The sequence below is a fragment of the Kryptolebias marmoratus genome, linkage group LG1 (genome assembly GCF_001649575.2).
Source record: "Kryptolebias marmoratus isolate JLee-2015 linkage group LG1, ASM164957v2, whole genome shotgun sequence".
NCBI classification, from domain to species: domain Eukaryota; kingdom Metazoa; phylum Chordata; class Actinopteri; order Cyprinodontiformes; family Rivulidae; genus Kryptolebias; species Kryptolebias marmoratus.
The window spans coordinates 26,548,110-26,563,714 of NC_051430.1; the positions used below are offsets into that span (position 1 = coordinate 26,548,110).

Here is a 15,605-nt window from a genome sequence, read left to right on the forward strand (position 1 = left end):
TGATTCATCAGTTTTTTAAAGACATGAATGTCTTAGTTGTTTTCAGGTCTCATGCTTCTTCTTTTGTGCTCCTCTTGTCCGCATTTCTCATTTTTTTAGGCAAACACTTAACCGTAGCCTATGTGGTCACGGTCAAGACCTGCACAGGAAATGAGTGAAAAAAGGGGGAGTTCAAAAGCCTGCCTCTCTGATGGTATGGGGGTGCATTAGTGCCTATGGCATGGGAAAGGCACCATCAATGCAGACAAGTAAGTACAGGTTTGTAGAACACATGCTCCCATTCACATCTTTTCTTTGTGTTTGACTTTGTTGCTGCCAAAATAATTCCAAATTGCCTCATTTTTTCAAGATAAAAATGGTGCAATTTATTTGTTTCAACATTTGACATGTTTGCTACTCTCCGATGTGATTAAACCATGGGTTTGTGAGATTTCCCATCATCTCATTTTGTTTTTATTTACATATTTGCACAACTTCTTCAGAACTGTGGTTGTTCTGCTGCACTGGAGGTGGCTTCCCGTGACTTCGTATTAAACACAGAAAAGGGTCTGATCTCTGGACACGTCTCCCTCGCGTTTCTGTGTCCCTCTCGGTCTATTTCTGGGCAGTCCGCCCTTTGTGGCTCCTCGCTGCGGAGAAGCCTAGCATCCGTCACTGAGAGGGGGGGCGGAGGAGGTGATGCTGCTCCTCCTGCTCCTCCTGCTGCTGTCTGGATGTTGACACACATTTCTGCTCGGGCTCATGATCAGACCGGCAGCCCGGAGGGGAGCGGAGGAATGAGAGCGCGCCGAGCCGAGCCGAGCCGAACTGAACCGAGAGTCCATTTCCCGCGGTCCTGTGAGTCAGTAAGCGCCGGCTTGTCGGGGTAAACCCCGGACATGACAGCATAAGTCGACTCCTCGACCCGTACTGGGGATGAAAACGGCCCCAAGATGGTCCGCATCGCCAAGGCCCTGGGTCTGATCATCCTGTGCGTTGTTGTGCTCATCCTGTCCCTCATCAGCTACGTCTCTCTGAGGAAGGACAGCCTCTTCAGCTCCAAGTATTACACCGGAGGCCCCAGGATCATGTTCCACGCAGGATTTCGGTGAGTAAAGACGGCCTCGGCAGGTCGAGGGAGGCTGGCGTGGATGTAAACAGAGGCGTATGGCCCGGGCACGCGGGCTAAAAGCTGCACCTGAAGGCGTCCTGAATGGACCGGGAGCTGTCCAAGGTGCTGATGCGTTCACCCTCATCCAGATGCGCCAAGAGAAATTATAATGCTTCAAGGAAACAGTCATAAATCAAGACATCTGCACAGCTCCGGCCTGTATCTTCTCTGTAACCACAGGCAGCATGAAGACGCTTATTTTGGCTCAGTGTGCAGGAAGCAACCCAAATAGGTGGGACAAGCCCCACCTGTACTGTTTGTACGGTTTGACACCTAAACCTCAGCTCACTGATAACTGAGGTCCTGTTTCTCTTTATCATTCCCACTTTATTTTTTACATTATTTTCCCCTAAACTTGTTGGAAATCTAACTACTTTCGTGCTATTTCTTGTAATTCTCCATAGAGCCAACCGTTTATACTTTTCAAAATGTTTAATTTTATTTGCAACATTTTTTCGCCATTATATTACATCGAGAGCTCTTCAGATCGATCCAAAATGCTCTCATCTTTGAAATTCCTGGCATATTTGCTGTAGTTTTGTCTCCTTTTTATGCCCCTTTTGGCTTTTTGCTGATGTTTTGTTAATTTAAGCTATTAGCTAGCCTTTTAAAAATATTTTTCCCTAGAATTTTGCTATTTTATAATCTTTTGCTATTTTTACCTTCTTGCAACTCCAAGTTTTCAGCTAGCATTTATCTTTTAGCTAGTGCCTTGCTACTTCTAGCTTCTAATTAGCCTTTTGCTACATTTAGTCTTCAAAGTGTCTTTTGCTACTTAGCTAGCATTTTGCTACTATTATCTTGCCTTTTTAGCTTCTATACAGCATTTTGCTATTTATAGCTTTTAACTAGCATTTTGCTACTTTTAGCTAGTGCTTTGCTATTTTTAAATTTTACCCAACCTTTTGCTACATTTAAGCTTTTAGCTTCTGTTTTGCATGTGGCTACTTTTACTTTCTAGATAGCATTTTGCCACATTTAGCTAGCATTTAGCTAGGTAGCATTTTGCTATTTCAGTCCTTTAGTTAGCAGTTTGCAACTTATATGTTAGCATTTTGCTACTTTTAGCTTCTGTTCTGTTTTTTTTTTAACCTAAACAGTTCAGTTTCAGCTTCTTTATACAGAAGTTCAGACTGACTCAGATGTAATCTGTAATTCAGAAATAAACATTTTTTATGTTGTTTTTTCTGCTGTACTGTTTAAAAGACTTCTGTCTTTATTTTCCTTTCAAGCAGAGGCACCACCAAGACCCCCGTGCCCAAACAGTTTATATGGATAATCTGTCTCTCTGTTAGCAAAATATCCCATGAACCACAGAACAGATTTTAATGAAACAAATAGTCATCAGACAAACCTCTACAGCTGATTATTTTGGAGTCAGTCCAATTCAACATGGCTGCCACTTCTAATCGAACTCATCAAACACAAAAGTTATTATCAGTCAGTTTGGCAGATAATGAAGCTAAAGTTTGGTGTGGTAGTAGCTGAGAGTTGTTTTCAACACATACTCTGAGCGCTTAAGGATCTCGCAATATTGTGTTTGAAACTTAGCCATGCAGTGTGGCAGGTGATATACATTTCAAGGAATGAATTTCAATAATGAATATGAATTTAAGAGTGGCTGTTTATAACAACAGCATAATATAACTTCTGAAATTCTGTTATGGCTTTATTTTTTTAAAGTTTTCAGTTATAGTTTAGTCATTTTGGAGTTTTTTTTCCCCTCTTTTTGTTTTAAAACTGTCTGCTTTATCCTTAATTTTCAGACCATATTCAGATTTATTTATTTGTTTGTCGTTTCGTCCTTTAACCATTCGGGCACGAAAAAACTGCTCATTCAGAATAAATATACAGAAACAGACAGCTCAGCGAAGAATGTAAACGGTGCCTTTAGACAGTCTGGTGAAGTTCCTGTTTCACTTCAGTTTACTAAAAACGTCCAAGTTTGAATGTTATAAAATGGTATTTCACACAAACAAGGTGGTTTCCAAAAAGCCACCAGTCAAAAACTGAATAAACGGTATACAAGCTGAAGTAAATGTTGCCACTATTTTGTCAATTAGATTTTTTTTTTTTAAAAAGTAAAAAAAACAAAAACAAATTTAAAAACAGACAGGATGTTTGCCTCACATGACCTAGTTCACTGAAAATAGTAACAGCTAAAGGCTTTCCCTTGTTCTGATTTTCAGAGAATGAAATACTCCGTTTACTATAATTTAAAACTATGACATCTCGGTCATTAACATCTTAATAAATTCAAGGAAAAGATACAGTTTAGGAAAACTTCTAACCAGAACTCGTGCTGCAGTAGTTTTGAATTATCTGAAGCATTTTAGTGTTTGTTTTTTTTTCCAGCCTAGATGTGACTCACATGAACCAGTTTTCATGCATTTTTCTGGGACATGATGTTACCAATTTTTGCAACGTTGCTCTGGAAAAAAAAAGAGATCCTAGACATTAGTCCTAGTCTTTTTTTGTTTTTTTGAGTGTGTCTCATTCTGATTTTGTGTTTATTCTTTAGAATTTTTTATAGAATTGTAAACCTTTTCTGTGCCCAGTTTTATGAAAACAGAGGTATACGGAGAAACAGAAACCCCTTTTTGTGTGTTCTTTGTGTTTCACAGAAAGCTATAGCTCTGTTTTTATTTAAGTGGGGTTATGTGGAGTAGTTCTGAGTTGTCAATATCTTACATCCATCAGAATGCAGTCACTAATTAAAGTATTGAGAGGTTAAAACAAACATAACCTCCCATGCTGATGGTGACCCGACATGTAGTTTTCCTTGCCATCCCATAATGACACTTGTTCTTGTGTTTTCTTTCCTGTTGTCTTCAGGTCTCAGTTCGCCATGAATTTCTTGGACCCTTCCTTCATCCCTTTAACAAACGCCCTGAATGAGGAGCTCCAGGGAAAACCGTCAAAATGGAAGTTCAACAGGACAGCGTTTTACCAGCAGAGGTGGGTTTTTTACTTTTTAAAGGGTCAGGGCCTTTTGGCTCAGGGCTAGGGTCAGGGTCTTCTCAGGGTTTAAAGGGTTAGGGCCTTTTGGCTAACAAAATGCAGTTTAACAATAGAACAAACAACAAAGTCAAATAATTAAAGTTTAACAAAAACAAAGGTTCCTATAAGTTAGACTTCTGGGCCTATCTTCAGAATGTCATGGTTTTAGGTATGAACTTGACCCACATGCAAAGACTCTCAGGATGCAGAATGAATCGTGAATAAAGTTTATTTTACAAGAAGGATTAGTGTAGGAGTCCTTCCTCCTGGTAAACTGAAGAGACTGGACCACTGATAGGGGAAGTTGGAAAAGATGAATAATCTTGTACTTTTGCTGGAGGGATGACTTACTGGTGATGATTTAGGATTGTCTGGGAGAGGTGAGTGGAGCGGAGGGGCTTGAATCGTCGCTTGAGTCCAGAGGGAGCCGGTTGGCAAGGAGGTTAGAGGGTGGACTGGTTCGCAGGTCAGCAGGAGGGAGGACCAGAGGAGATTAAGGTTGCCAGTCGTGGGAGAGGACCGATACTCAGACAGAAGGCGAGAGCTGAGGACTCAGAAGGGGTTGTGGATTCTAGAGAACTCAGAGGTGAACCTGGTAACAAATTTACAAGGTTAGACTAGAACTAGTTGACTACACAGAAAGCTCGAGGATCACAGAGACTTCTCAGAGGAGCGGCTCGAAGTACCATGTAGGTTTGACACTCAGGCGTTGAATGACTGGCAATCCCCTCCTCTTATCTCATGGCTGATGAGCCTTCATGCGGTGCAGGTGTGGGCAATCACAGACTGGTCTGGCCTCAAGAGAATGACTCTATGGCTCCCTCTGGTGGAGAAAAAGAGAAAACCCAAACCCCTGCTTCCTGACACAGAAACTTACAAAGGTGTTTACAGTCAGCTCAAAAAGAAAGGCCAAACCTTTTAACCAACAACTAACAAGCCAAGTTCGAGCTGCTCAGATTAAATCACAGCCACATCCGTGAACAGGAGAGCTGGATTTAACCCTCTTCAAGCCCTCAAAAGAGAGATTTAGAAAAACAGTTTAGCTGATGAAACATTTATTTTTCTGTTTTTCAGGAAAGATATCTTCAGCTTCATTGACATTCCCAACAACTTCTCCCTCACTAAGAACAGCGTACGCGTGGGCCAGCTGATGCACTTCGACTACTCCAGCCATAAGTATGTCTTCTCCATCAGCAACAACTTCAAGTCCCTGCTCCCAGACATCTCACCCATCTTCAACAAGCACTACAGTATGTGCGCCGTGGTGGGGAACAGCGGCATCCTGACAGGCAGCCACTGCGGCCCCGAAATCGACCAAGCCGACTTTGTCTTTCGTTGCAACTTCGCCCCCACGGAGGTCTACTCCAAAGACGTGGGGAAGAAGACCAACCTCACCACTTTTAACCCCAGCATCCTGGAGAGGTACTACAACAACCTTCTGACCATACAAGACAGGAATAACTTCTTCCTCAACCTGAAGAAGCTGGAGGGAGCCATCCTTTGGATTCCCGCCTTCTTCCTCCACACTTCTGCCACAGTCACTCGAACCCTGGTGGACTTCTTCGTGGAGCACAAAGGCCAGCTGAAGGTTGAGCTGGCGTGGCCTGGGAACATCATGCACGATGTCAACAAGTAAGATGCTACTGATCATTAGTTAATAGCTTAAATAATTACCACTCCAAGTCATTCAAATTTAGGAATTGTGAACAATTACTGGCCGATTTTAATAAATTTTAGCTCATATTAAAATGTGCTTATATAATATTAACTATGCAAAACCAGTAAATGAGTATTAACATGTGATAACTTACTTTAGTAAATGCTTTTCAGTACAATGTATAAAAATACTCCATTATCTGTGTCACATTAATACTTTGGGTAAATATGATATAGTATAAGTTGGAAAAATGTTCTGATTTCTATAAAAAATATAGTTAAACATTTTACAAATGACAGTTTTGCCTAAAACACAACAGCAGGTCCAATTATGGTAATATGAATGTTGTAGAAATAAACTTTTTCAAAGTCTTTGGACCTCTCACTTGAGATGATAATGATGAGATGATAAGCAAAAAAAAACAAAACAGTAAAAGCATCAAAAAGTGACTTTAAACGGACTTGGTGTGGGGATCATTCCCTCATGGTTTCAGTTCTGCAGGCATAAAATAAAATCGCGGTAAATAAAACGATGTTCACACAACTGCACAGCAAAGAACTTTCCTGCAGTGATTAGCCCAGTTTCCTCACGCCGGTCTGCAGGTCAGCCCTCTGTCTGGGGAGGGTTTAATCTCCAGTTTTCTACCACAATCCAAAGACGTGCATTCAGGATTCTTAGTACAGTTTAAACGAGAGCACCTGTTTGTAATTGCTCTGATGTTGGCTGTAAACCTGCCCATTGTCTGGATAATAAAGCAAGTATAGTTAATACATTAGATAGATGGAAACATTAATAAGGTGGACATGGTGTGTTATTGGAAGAGCCGCTTGATTTTCTGCAATTTTATCTGTTTCCTCACAGATACTGGAAGACTAAAAACCTCTCCCCCAAACGTCTGAGCACTGGGATCCTCATGTACACGCTGGCCTCCGCCATGTGTGACGAAATTCACCTTTATGGCTTCTGGCCCTTCGGCTGGGACCCCAACACAGGCAAGGAGTTGCCTTACCACTACTATGACAAGAAAGGGACCAAATTCACCACCAAGTGGCAGGAGACTCATCAGCTGCCCAGCGAATTCAAGCTGCTCTACAAGCTGCACAGAGAAGGTGTGATCAAACTCAGCCTAACGCACTGCATATAGACTCGTCCCACCGTCTCTGACGCTGGAAACCAGGAGTCGTGTACTTTAGCTCATTTCCAACTTCTTTTGTGTGATGCATAAGTACGGTAAATGTTACAGGAAGGGATTTCCATTCTGCAAACAGACACAGGCCACTTTATAATTTCTCTTGACAATGTCTTTCTCACTGGGGAAAGTAGTTAACTCAGAATACTGGAGCGCCTCTATGCCGCTTCCGTTACAGTCAGTAAAGAATTCAGCAGGAAAGTCAAATCTTTCAATTCTGATTAATCCAGATCAGTCTCCTTTACAACAGTACACTGATTATGTAAACTGAAATCACTGCCTAATCTCAGGGAAGGAGTTAGATCAGTGTTTTTTGTGATCAGATTTTATGTCCAAGAGCGATGCAGGTCCTTCTGCACTGCTGTTGAAGATGGTATTTGTTTACAAGACTACTCACTATAGACACCTACATGCTTGTCTTTTAGTTTTTCTAGTGTGACTATCAGCTTCAAACATTGTCAAGATTCTTCAGGTCTTTTAAATATTAATATTCAACATTCCAACAATAAGCCATAAATTGATGAACGGACAATATCTGTTGTCTTTAAACTAGATAGTTGCAGAAAGTGGTGTCGGCCCACATTGGTTTCTGGAGCTAGACAAATTATTTCAACACTACTACAATCCCACGCAGCCACATTAAAATAAATTTAAGAGATTAATGAATACAAACAGACGTAAAAATTGGTAAAGCTCGGGTCAAGTTGTACCAGAATATTCTCATCATTGTGGGATGCGTTGGTCACAGCGTGATTGTTTTCATAAAATCTATTTCCTGTGTTCATCTCTACAATTTGATTGCAACACATGATTGTGACACTTTTCCTTTTTAGCATATTATCAAATTTAGGCTGTTATGTATAGGTGTGATAATTATGGTGATTGATAATAATCACTTGCAAAAACTTAGAAACTGTTTTTTTTTAAGTTTTGAAGGTCTTATTTTGTTGCCTAGCCAACTGTTTTTCCCCTTGTTTACGCTAACATGAATTAGCTACGTTTTGACATTCTTTTCTTATTTTCTTTTCCAAACTGGACGCCCCGATGTATTAGCAAGGAAAGACTAATGAGCTGTAAATTTCAAATCTGAGAGCTGAAGCAGTTGTATTTTTATTTTCGTGTAAGTGGCTAATATCAGTGCATGCTAGTGTAAATTTACAGATATAAATTCTTATTTGAGGTAAAATATTTTGTATATTAATGAGATATTATGTACACCACCCATCCATCCATCCATCCATCCGTCCGTCCGTCCGTCCGTCCGTCCATCCATCCATCCATCCATCCATCCATCCATCCATCCATCCGTCCGTCCGTCCGTCCGTCCGTCCGTCCGTCCGTCCGTCTGTCCATCCCATCCGTCCATCCGTCCGTCCATCCATCCATCCATCCATCCATCCATCCATCCATCCATCCATCCATCCATCCATCCATCCATCCATCCATCCATCCATCCATCCAGTATCTACCGTTCGCTTCGGGTTGGGTTGTGAGGGCAGCAGCTTGACCAGGGAAGCCCACTCATCCCAGCTCTTCTGGGGGAACTCCGAGGCGTTCCCAGGCCAGCTGATCCTCATCCTTCCACCTGAATGAACACTGGGAAGCTTTCATCAGCTCAATCAGTTGCTCTCTTACCTGGTAGCTAACAGCTGCACTTGCAGTTGATGCCTCTAAGGGTATTTATAAAAAAGCGACATGCTGTGAAACTGTTGGAAAACCAGTTTTTTTCCCCAATCTTGGATCTCCTCTGTGTTTGAAGTCTTGAACAGCTTTAACAGAAACAGAAAATGACAATGACTGCTGCAGTTGTGACGCTTTTAATCATTTATTTGAACCATTCGTTTTCCAGGGTGGAATAATTATACAACTTCAGAGATTTTTAAAAACATGAATTGGGTGCACAACACGGGGTAAAATTATTTGTTGAGGCTCAAATATATACATAGGCTTCTTTAGTATTAATGTTAGCCTGCTTTACTCATACAGACACTGGTTTTGATGTCTGTTTGGGGTCATTGTCCTGTTGGGAGACCCAGTTCTGTCCCAGTTTCAACCGTCTAGCTGTTGACTGAAGGTGAAGCTGAAGAATTTGGAGGTAGTCCTCCTCCTTCATTAATTTATCCACTTTGTGCAGAGGACCAGCCCCGCGGCATGACCCTACCATGATGGACAGGGTTTAAAGAAGGTTTAAAATGCAACATTATTTCTTGTGCTTATGGTCAAATAGTTCATTTTCTGTCTGATCGTAAAATTTTTCTCTAGAAGGCATTGGGCATGTTCATCATGCTTGAAGAGAAAATACCAGCTGGAGTCAATAATGAGAAGTTAAGACACTTTACCACTTTTTATAAGATTTAGGTGAATGTGTGTCCATATCTGAGCCTGGAGGCAGAATTATGACCCTGTCTGAATAAGAGTTCAAATTTATTCACCCTATTCCTGTTTTGAAAAACCATTAAAGCAGTATTTTGTATTTTCCACTCCGTCAAACCGAGTGGTTGAAAATAAATATTAAAAGTCCAAAATTATTATGACACACTCTGACTCTAAATGACTGAAAACAAAAAGAATAAGCACTAAATAATCACAAGTTACCAAGATATTGCTGACAACCACATCTATGACAATATTTGCAACATGAAATGAATGAATTAATGTGACTTACTGCATCTTGTATAAAGAGCATGATCATATAACATTGCATGTGAGGCACTAACAGATATTTTACGCTAGTTTTGTACAACCTTTCTGAAACTGGTTGGAGGGTAAATTTAGGATTTTTGGTATTGTTTGTATTGCCATTTGTGTAATCCGTAATCAGAATCTTTGTATGAGAGATGTTAAATAGCTAAAATGACTCCACAGCTATAAAACATGGACCAAAACCTCTACAGATTAATTTATAACAAGAACACAAACAGCTTTATGTCCTATTAGGTGAATCCTGAAGTTTCTGCCCATTCAAACTACAACAGATACAGACGTGTGGACGACCCAAACAGGGAAATCTTTCCTCGTGATTGTCTCATGCCTGCAAAATGTGACCCTGATGAGATTTCTGACTTTGACTGAGGTTTAATAAAACAGAGCAATGCAGTTACTCACTCTTATTAGATGTAGCGTGTTTCTGTTCTCATCCAGATTTTACTATGATAGGCCTCTGCTCGCCATCTTTTTATTTTTTTCTCAAATATGAATGTTTTTAGATAGTTAACCTCTGAAGTTTTCTAATCAGATAAATGTTTCTGGTGAAAAGTTTGTAACCAGAATGTTAATCCATTTAATTTCATAAATGTGGAGCAATTTCTGTGGTTCCTTCATTTCTGAACCAAAGACTGTTGAAAGTAAAAAAAAAAGGCCAGATGTTGATTTGAGATTTTTTTTGTTGCTGTTCAACACCAATTAGTTTCAGTAAAGAAACCCTTTTTATGTTAAATTTGATATTTCTGGCTGCAGTAATACTCGTGACTCAGTGAATGTCCTACTTTTGGAGTGATTAGACTGAAATATCCACTGGTTCTGACATGAATGTTGGACATTTCCTTCTTCAGAAAATGTTATTTTAATGTTCAAGACTAATATGTAGAATGTGTGTAAAACGGAGCAATGCTAACAAAGTCTGTAAGGATTGTAATGCCTGTGAGAATAACAGTCTGGCTTTTTGTGCATTAAATGAGCAGATGAGGACATGCATAACCTGAAACATACATTGTCTTTATTTTAGATGCATCACTAAACGTGTTGTGTCCCAGAAACCCTTTAACACTCATGGACTTGTGGTTTTTGTTGGTTTTCTGCATGGAAACTTTGTTCCACGATGCATAAAAAGGTTTGGCTGCTTGTGTACATGTCATAAACCATAAATCATGTATTGGACTGTGATGTCTGCTTTGTTCCAACAAAACAACCATTTGTGCAAAAAAACAAAATGTCTTAAATGTTTTAATGATGCTTCATGATAAATGGCCTTTATGTGCCTGAATATTCCTTAGTGGTAAATAAAAACAGGATTTTTCTTCTAAAAATCAGATCAGAACAAAATATTTGAGCTAATAGTTGACAAATGGTCAGCTGATGGCTAAAATAATATGATCCAGTTGAGGGTAATTTAATTTAAAGACGATGATAAATGTGTTATAAAAGAAGCAAAAACTCGATCCTTTTTTCTACATGTCAAAAAGGAAAAAGGTTGTGTGCAGGTTTTTTTTTTTTCCAGAACTTTATTATTTCTTTAGGTAGTCTTTAGCCGAGTAGATCCTGTGAATAAGTTTGAAGGACACTTCTTTTACCTTGTTAGTGAGAAGAAAGTGATACGGGAGCAACCAGGTAAATTTCCAAGATATTTTAACTTGAAAGCGATTCCAAAATGGTACAACAGCAGGAGTAGAAGTCATCTCCTTCTGAAACAGGGATCTAATTGACTTATTATTTTTACGAAGAAGAGGGTTAAAACATATTTTTCCAATAGAAGAATATAAGGGGGTGAGAGTCGGAGACTGATGATAACTGAGTCTTGTCCTTTGTTTAAATAACATGCAAATCTTTGTAGAAATAGCACCAAAAATGTTTGCATATTCTCCCGAAGAAATGGGAATATTGAATTTAGAGTGAAATTCCTCATAACTCAGCAATGTGTCAACGCTGTTAAATAGTTGATCTACCAGAATAATGTTATGATTAAACCAGATATCCAAAAATAAAGTTTTCTTCTTATATAAAATGTCCTTATTATTCCATATGCAGTATCGATGAGGAGAGAAGTTGTGCTTGTAGATGAGTAACCATAATAAAAAGGCCTGACGGTGAAAATTGGAGAGTTTGATTGGAAGCTTTTGAGTTTTAAAATTACAGACCAAGAAGAAATTCAGCCCACCGAATGTAGAAAAAATATGGAAAGGTATGATGTTCCAAATAAAGGTTGGAGATTTAAAAAGCTGACGAATCCCAAGCATGCAGACGTTGGAGAATTGGGACAGCAGAGGTTACGTCATCGACTTGCACCTCTGCGTCATAACTGCGACATCCAACATGGCGGAGCCGGTCGTTGTTTTGGTATTTTAAGAACAATGACTTATATGTCATTGTTTAAGAAGGTGCCAGTACAATTTTAAAAGTACAGTATAGGTATTTTTGCTTTCCAAAGTCATTGCAGGAGATATTTGGCTGTTCAAATGTGTTTTGTTCTGACTTGTTGAATATGGAGCAAAGTTTGATAGTATTTACACCTGTACAGCCGAGTGAAACACATTTGAAAACTGCTTTGTTCGTGACAGACGCAGCTTGCTCTGTCACCACTGCCATATTTTGCCGTTTATTTTTATTTTTTAATTTATTTTTTAAATTAGCATGTGTACATCAAAATTCAGTTTTACATCAAACTTAATCATGAAAAAACAGTACAGTCAAACATTCTTTAAATGAACAACGTAAATAGAACAAAGGAAAAGAAAACAAATAATAATAGAAATAATAATAATGATAATAATAAAGGAACATATAAAATAATATTAAATTAATGCAGGGGGAAATGTAGAATAAGCATATCAGTTATGGAAAATAACATTCAAAAGGGAAAATAAATTTTGGGCTTTGGGATTTCCATATTTTGCCGTTTAATTCAAAACCCTTTCATTGTCAATAAAGATAATTTTAAAAAAATTCAAAATGTCACATGCAGCGATGAATTGTGGGTAAATACTTCGCCGAAGTCCGCCTTATTGGCGGGATTTTTGGCGGGCTTAGCCGAAGGGCGGATGTATTACACAAAGGGGGCGGGGCTAAAGAGCATGCAAGAGGTACTCAAACCGTTCAGCGTGATCGTGAATTTGAAGGACACGAGAGTGGAACGAGGGTGCAAGTCCGAGTATTGTTCACAGATTTCCGAGTTCTCTCCTCATCGGACCAACAGTTTAATATTCAGAGGGAATGCTGAGACGTCGCATTTGAGCTCTGACTGGTTCCAGTTATCAGGAAGTGAAACTTTCAGGAACACTGAGAGGTGAAATGGCGCAAAAAGGAGTTCAGCTGGACAAAGAAAGTTTCTCTTGTTCCATCTGTCTGGATCTACTGAAAGATCCGGTGTCTATTCCCTGTGGACACAGCTACTGCATGAAGTGTATTGAAGACTTCTGGGATGAAAAGGATCAGAAGAAGATCCCCAGCTGCCCTGAGTGCAGGAAAACCTTCACACCGAGGCCTGTTCTGGTAAAAAACATCATGTTAGCAACTTTAGTTGAGCAGCTGAAGATGAGTGGACTCCAAGCTTCTCCTGCTGATCACAGCTATGCTGGACCTGAAGATGTGGCCTGTGATGTCTGCACTGGAAGAAAACTAAAAGCCAGAAAGTCCTGTTTGATATGTTTGGTCTCTTACTGTGAGAAACACCTCCAGCCTCATTATGATGTAGCTCAGTTAAAGAAACATCAGCTGGTGGAGCCCTCCAAGAAGCTCCATGAGAACATCTGCTCTCGTCACGATGAGGTGATGAAGATGTTCTGTCGCACTGATCAGCAGATCATCTGTTATGTCTGCACAGTGGATGAGCATAAAGGCCACAACATCGTCTCAGCTGCACTAGAAAGGAGCGAGAAGCAGAAGGAGCTCCAAGTAAAGCAAGAAAACATCCAGCAGAGAATCCAGGACCGAGAGAAAGACGTGAAGCTGCTTCAACAGGAGCTGGAGGCCATCAACGTCTCTGCTGATAAAACAGTGGAGGACAGTGAGAAGATCTTCACTCAGCTGATCCAGCTCATCCAGAAACGAAGCTCTGAAGTGAAGCAGCAGATCAGATCCCAGCAGGAAACTGAGGCCAGTCGAGTCAAAGAGCTTCAGGAGAAGCTGGAGCAGGAGATCGCTGAGCTGAAGAGGAAAGAAGCTGAGCTGAAGCAGCTGTCAGACACAGAGGATCACAACCAGTTTCTCCACAACTACCCCTCAGTGTCAGCATTCAGTGGGTCTCCACACTCATCCAGCACCAGAGCTCATCCTCTGAGATACTTTGAAGATGTGACAGCAGCTGTGTCAGAGCTCAGAGACAAACTACAGGACATTCTGAGAGACACAGGGACTAACGTCTCACTGAGAGCGACTGAAGGTTTACTGTCAGAACCAGAACCACAGAGCAGAGCTGACTTCCTCAAATATTCATGTAAAATCACATTGGATCCAAACACAGCACACAAACAGCTGGAATTATCTGAGCGGAACAGAAAAGTAAAATTTTATTTTTCAAGTCAGTCTTATCCTAATCATTCAGATAAATTCACTGTGTTTGGTCAGATTCTGAGTAAGGAGAGTCTGACTGGACGTTGTTACTAGGAGGTGAAGTTTGTAAAAAGAGGAGTTTTTGTAGCTGTCGCATACAAGGATGTTGATATAACAGAGACTGCATTAGGATTTAATGATAAATCCTGGGCTTTAGGTTATTGCCAAGAAGATAATGAATTTTATCACAACAGCATCAAAACTCCCATCTCAGGTCCTGTTTCCACCAGATTTGGAGTGTACCTGGATCACAGAGCAGGTATTCTGTCTTTCTACAGCATCTCTGAGACCATGACTCTCCTCCACAAAGTCCAGACCACCTTTACTCAACCTCTACATGCTGGAATATGTCTCTATTATACAAACACAGCTGAGATCTGTAAACTAAAATAATGTTCTGTATTTGTTTGTTACTGCAGCTTTCTTCTTGTGCTGCTTCTCTGCAGCTCAGAGATGAACGAGTCAAACAGTTTTTGTTGGCAGGATGTTAGTGTCCCATAAACTGGAGCTCTGACTCGTTTCTGTTTAATCTATTTTTTTATATTTTTGTCATAAAACATTTGAATGATGTTTCTCTGCCACTGAATGGACATTGACAATGAAATCAGCAGATTTCCTTTCAAGACATGATTTGTATTTTGATTTTGTTGATTTTATTGTTTTTTTTACTAAATCTGTGCTGAAAACATTCACTTTTATGTGTTTCATGAGTGTAAATATATTAAGGAAAAGTGAGGGAAAAACATGGAGTCATTTAGTTAATAAGCAATCTTATCTTTCTGATTTAAAACAATATTTCTGCTCAGAGTCGTCCTGAAAACCCGAAGGCTCTTTTGTATTCTGACTGTAACCGGGAGAGTTTTCTCCTGTAACTTTCTCTGGTCACTTGAATGCAGCATCAGTGGAACAAGTTGTGACTCCTGGAAACTAATAGATAGATGTTTGAATCACTTTGACTTGTTTTAAAGCTGGAAACTGGTGCAAACACAAGAGGGCGCTGTCATCCTTTAACTCAGGAGAGTAGAGGAGGTTAAAACACTCATTTCAGCTTTTTACTGACAGAAGAAATGTTCAAAGTTTAACATCAAATCTGAAAAATGTCAAAAATTTAGATATTCAAAGTAAAATAGTAGAATCTGTTGTAAATAGTTTGACTTTTGACATTTGTAATTTGTAATTTAAAACATGTTTTTGTTTACTTTCATAATTCTGTTAATAACCTGATGCTTCAGATCAAATAAAACCAGCATTTTTCTCCAACATCCAGTCTGACATTTTTATTTATACAAGTTGGATGATATTTGTCCTAGAATTTGATCAAATAATGTGACTGCCAGTGATTAACT

The 15,605-nt window shown here is 39.7% G+C and overlaps 2 protein-coding genes across 2 annotated transcripts; both read left to right on the top strand.

The window, feature by feature from the left end:
* The first annotated feature begins 604 nt into the window (after positions 1 to 604).
* Positions 605 to 8,272, top strand: LOC108233572 (sia-alpha-2,3-Gal-beta-1,4-GlcNAc-R:alpha 2,8-sialyltransferase). The gene is made up of 4 exons (XM_017412125.3): positions 605 to 1,087; positions 3,986 to 4,108; positions 5,225 to 5,782; positions 6,669 to 8,272. Exons 1-4 carry the CDS (start codon positions 933 to 935, stop codon positions 6,949 to 6,951), a joined length of 1,119 nt encoding a protein of 372 aa, XP_017267614.1. The 5' UTR covers positions 605 to 932; the 3' UTR covers positions 6,952 to 8,272.
* A 4,503-nt stretch (positions 8,273 to 12,775) lies between these two features.
* LOC108233745 (tripartite motif-containing protein 16-like) lies at positions 12,776 to 15,519 on the top strand. The gene has a single exon (XM_025005090.2). It carries the CDS (start codon positions 13,000 to 13,002, stop codon positions 14,311 to 14,313), a length of 1,314 nt encoding a protein of 437 aa, XP_024860858.1. The 5' UTR covers positions 12,776 to 12,999; the 3' UTR covers positions 14,314 to 15,519.
* Positions 15,520 to 15,605: the final 86 nt, after the last annotated feature.